General features: G+C 35.0%; 1 protein-coding gene across 1 annotated transcript; it reads left to right on the forward strand.

Annotated features, from left to right (window-relative positions):
- The first annotated feature begins 215 nt into the window (after positions 1–215).
- Positions 216–4017, forward strand: LOC111900176 (probable LRR receptor-like serine/threonine-protein kinase At4g37250). Its single transcript, XM_023896056.2, has 2 exons — positions 216–1899; positions 3182–4017. Exons 1-2 carry the CDS (start codon positions 312–314, stop codon positions 3805–3807), a joined length of 2214 nt encoding a protein of 737 aa, XP_023751824.1. The 5' UTR covers positions 216–311; the 3' UTR covers positions 3808–4017.
- Positions 4018–4881: the final 864 nt, after the last annotated feature.

The raw sequence follows: 4881 nt of genomic DNA on the forward strand, positions 1-4881 counted from the left end.
GAGGTAACCTCTTATGTAAAATGAAATCTACCAATTAAAGACAAACAAAAAAGACCGGGAATAAAACGTAATCTCGTGTAATTAGTAGTTAAACAACTAGGTCACATTATATCAATTAGTACTTTTCATATGGAAATTAGAATTGAAACAAATAAAACTTGAAAGAGTAGTCTCTCTCTTTCTCTCTTTATATACCTTAATTTGTGCTTAAACTTGAAAGAGTAGTCACTCTCTTTCTCTCTCTCTCTTTAAATATCTTTGCGCCTCTATTTTTATGAGGCAGAAAATTGACTAACAACAATCATATCATCATGAGTACAACTCCTCTCCTTCACCGCTTCTTCTTCTTCTTCGCCATTCCGGTGCTAATTTCTTCTGTTTCTGGTCTCAACTCCGATGGAACCATCCTCCTTTCTTTCAAAAACTCTCTTCTCTCTCACCCATCTACACTTCTCCAAAACTGGAACCATGCTGATGCCACCCCATGTTCATGGTCCGGCGTCACCTGTGAACCCCAATACGGTTACGTCACCAGTTTGCTACTCCCAAGCTCTCACCTTCTGGGTTCCATCCCTGACGATTTTGGTCGTCTTCAACACCTTCGTTCTCTTGACCTCTCCGATAATGCAATCAATGGCACTCTTCCCATTTCGCTTTTCAACTGTTCGGAGCTCCAAACACTTTCTTTGTCTTCTAACTTCATCTCCGGCAAGCTCCCGGAGTTGATAGGTGCGTTGCAGAGTCTTCAGGTTCTTAATCTTTCCCATAATGGGTTCATCGGGAAGTTACCGAAGAGTTTGAGTTCTTTGAAGAAACTAAGTCAGGTTTCGTTGAATAATAATTATTTCTCCGGTAGTGTTCTAGGTGGGTTTGATTATGTTGAAGTTTTGGATTTATCTTCCAATTTGTTTAATGGTACTTTGCCTTTGGATTTTGGAGGAGGGAGGTTGAAGTATTTGAATCTCTCGAACAACAAGCTTTCGGGTCCGGTGTATCTGACATTTGCAGAGAATATTCCGGCAAACGCCGTCGTTGATCTCTCGTTCAACACTCTAACGGGTCAAATCCCTGAAATGCTGCCTTTATACAATCAGAAAGAAGAGCACTTCGCCGGAAACCTGGATTTGTGTGGGAAACCGCTCAAGAGAATGTGCACAGTTCCGTCATCACATTCAATCCCGACAAATGTTACATCAGACGGTTCCGCCACCGCCACCGCCACCGCAGCCATTGCAGCCATTCCCAAAACAGCAAGACAGTCGAATACTCACGGCGGCCAGAAAGTCAAGCCCGGAAAGATTACAGCCATTGTTATCGGAGATATAGCTGCTATCGTGCTTCTCGCTGTTCTTTTCCTATACGCATACCATTTTCGGAAAACGAAAACGAACCAAAACAAGAAAGAAATCAATATTGAAGAACCCAAAGGTGGCGTTGCAACTTCTTGCTCCTGCTTGCCTTTCATAATCAGAGACGAAACATCGGAAACGGCAACTGAATCCGAACCCGAGGGTGACCATGACAACAGAAATCATCATAATAAAAATCACATGAACAACGAAGAGAAGGAGAGATGTTTGGTTATGGTGGATGGGGAGACAGAGTTGGACATGGAGACGTTGTTGAAGGCGTCGGCGTACATATTGGGTTCAAGCCGTGGGAGCATTATGTACAAGGCGGTGGTGGGCGGTGGTGGTGTCGGAGAAATGGCGTTTGCGGTTCGGAGGATTGGCGAGAGTGCTGTGGAGAAGATGAGGGAGTTTGAAAAGATAGTGAGAGTAATTGGTAAGTTCCGGCACCGGAATTTGGTGAAGATGCGTGGGTTTTACTGGGGAGAAGATGAGAAGCTTGTAATCTACGATTATGTCTCCAATGGAAGCTTAGCCGGCGCTGCTTACAGTACGCCACCTTTCTCTATACTTTTCTGCACATGTTAGCATAATAGATTCTTCTACTACTGCTAACATAAGTTTTTACGTTGCCGTTATCTGCCACCTGCAAAAAATACACAAAAATAATATGATAATTAATATAGCAAAAAAAATTACCCTGTGGTCTTAATTAGAAGAAAATTTGAAACAAATTATATAATTGTAAAAATGTTTGTTTTTTTTTTCTTTTGGACAATTCAATTAGAACAAGAAATTGTTTAATTTTTTTATTTTTTCCTAACTCAAGAACACAGAATAAAAGAATAAGTTTATGTTTCAGTACATTTTTATATCATTTTCCTTAAACTTAAATAATCATATTGTGTTATTGAAAGAATAACTGAAAATATCTCACATTTTCGGTTTTAAGTTCTAGGGCTTTAAATTAATTTGTGAGATACATCAGTTTTAACAAAAATAAAGTATTGGATAGATATAGTTTTCAACCCACAGTTTACATCTACTGGTTTTGATATATATATTTTCATGTTAGATATATAGGTAAGCAGGATTTGATTAATATATACACTATACACTAATTAGTCTTTTTAATTTTATATTTTGAACATAAGTTATGTATTTTCAATTATATATATATATATATATATATATATATATATATATATATATATATATATATATATATATATATATATATATATATATATATATATATATATATATATATATATATATATATATATATATATATATATATATATATATATATATATATATATATATATATATATATATATATATATATATATATATATATATATATATATATATATATATATATATATATATATATATATATATATATATATATATATATATATATATATATATATATATATATATATATATATATATATATATATATATATATATATGCTTCTCTCCAATTATATGAAAACAAATAGAATATCTCTGTTGCATCTGTTTGTGGTTCTCACTTCTCAAAGGATTGGCTTTTTGCAATTTCACCTTATCTTTCCATACATAAAAAACAAATAATATGCCAAACATTTTCATCCCCACTCTCTTGTACGTTGCATATATGCAAGTTTTTTTTTAATATCAATCTCCAACATCAGTTTTATCATTAAAAATATATCGTTTAGAGTTATAATATTTGATAAAACAACTGTAATTATAATTAAAGATATATAGTAAGTTGTTAGCGATTGCACTTGTTAAATTGTATTGTTGATTTTTCGAACATTCATTGTTTTTATCAATTTCAGAAATGGGTGGATCTTCTGCATCCCATTTATCTTTTGATGTCCGGCTCAAGATAGCAAAAGGGATTGCAAAGGGACTATCCTATATTCACGACAAGAAACATGTCCATGGTAACATAAAGCCAAGCAACATCCTTCTGACATCAGAAATGGATCCTGTAATTAGTGATTTTGGATTAGAATGGCTCATATCAGGTAAAACAAGTTTTACAACTCGAAACTATGGAAACAGGAGATCAACTTCATCACATGAAGAAACAACGATTAAGAACAATTTTGCACTCAGTTCACATGGGAACACATCCCCTTATCATGCCCCCGAGTCAACGAAGACCCCGAAGTGGGATGTTTACTCATTTGGGATCGTTCTGCTTGAGCTTCTTTCAGGGAAGGTGTTCTTGAATAACGAGTTAACTCAGTGGAACATGGACTCATCAATCCTCGAAGACAACAAGACCAAGATTTTAAAGATGGTTGATGGGCTTACTATTGCTGAGGTGTACGAGAAAAAAGATTCGCTTTTAACATGTTTTAAGTTAGGGTTTAGTTGTGCGTCATTTGCCCCACTAAAGAGACCTTCAATGAGAGAGGCGTTGCAAGTGATTGAAAAAATTCCATGCTCATTATAAAGCGACTAAAGGGATCGATGGAAAGCATGTCAAAGGTGGCGTCTTTACACATTCACTTGATGTGGTAGATTTAGAAGGATCAACGTTGACCTAGAAATATTGTATGTTCGACTTATTAACCGATTAAAGTAGAGCTTATTTCTTAAGTTTATAACTAGTATATTGGCTTCTCTGCCCCTCAATTCTGAGTTCTGAAAGATGGTTTTCTAATTATCGGCCTTATTTAAAGTAAATAACAATAATATTGGCCCTATTTAAAGACTATATAGGGGTCGTTTAGCTAGTTTCACAAATCATTGTATGCATGATAAATGAAATCTATACGGTTATCTCCGCTTGGTGTATTCTGTATAATTTGTATAAGGCCGGATGGAGTGGGATGAGGGAAAGGAGCGGGAACCGATCCCGCACCTGTGCACACCTCATCGTGGGTGCGGGAAAGAAACCGCGGGAAGCAAGTGGGGGGAGAGAGTCCCGCTCTCTCTCTCTTCTAACCATTGGCCGATGATTTTTTTTTTTTTTTTTTTTTTTTTAATTCTTTTTTACTCAAACGGCTATATAGCCGTTAACATATATATATATATATATATATATATATATATATATATATATATATATATATATATATATATATATATATATATATATATATATATATATATATATTTTTTTTTTCTTTTTTTCTTTCCCTTTTCTTAATCTATAAATACTCAAACATTTTATCATTTTTTAAACCATAATCTATATTTCTCTATATTTCTTTCTAAAAAATATTACTCAAAATGTCATCATCTTCATCATTCGATTCGACGGCAGTAGAGGAGGCTAAGTTTATCAGTTCCGTCATGGCGAAAACGGTTGCATACTATCAAAACCGACTTGGCGAAACATCACGTGCACGACTTAACCTAAGAAAGCCGCCGTTACATAGAAATCACGAAGCCGGACACGATCGTCTTATAGAAGATTATTTTGCAGATGACGTTGTCTACGCCGTAGAGTATCGACGTCGGTTCCGGATGAGGAAGGAACTATTTTTACGTATTGTTGGCGATTTGGAAGGCCGGTTTCCAT

Source organism: Lactuca sativa, chromosome 7, assembly GCF_002870075.4.
Source record: "Lactuca sativa cultivar Salinas chromosome 7, Lsat_Salinas_v11, whole genome shotgun sequence".
NCBI classification, from domain to species: Eukaryota; Viridiplantae; Streptophyta; class Magnoliopsida; order Asterales; family Asteraceae; genus Lactuca; species Lactuca sativa.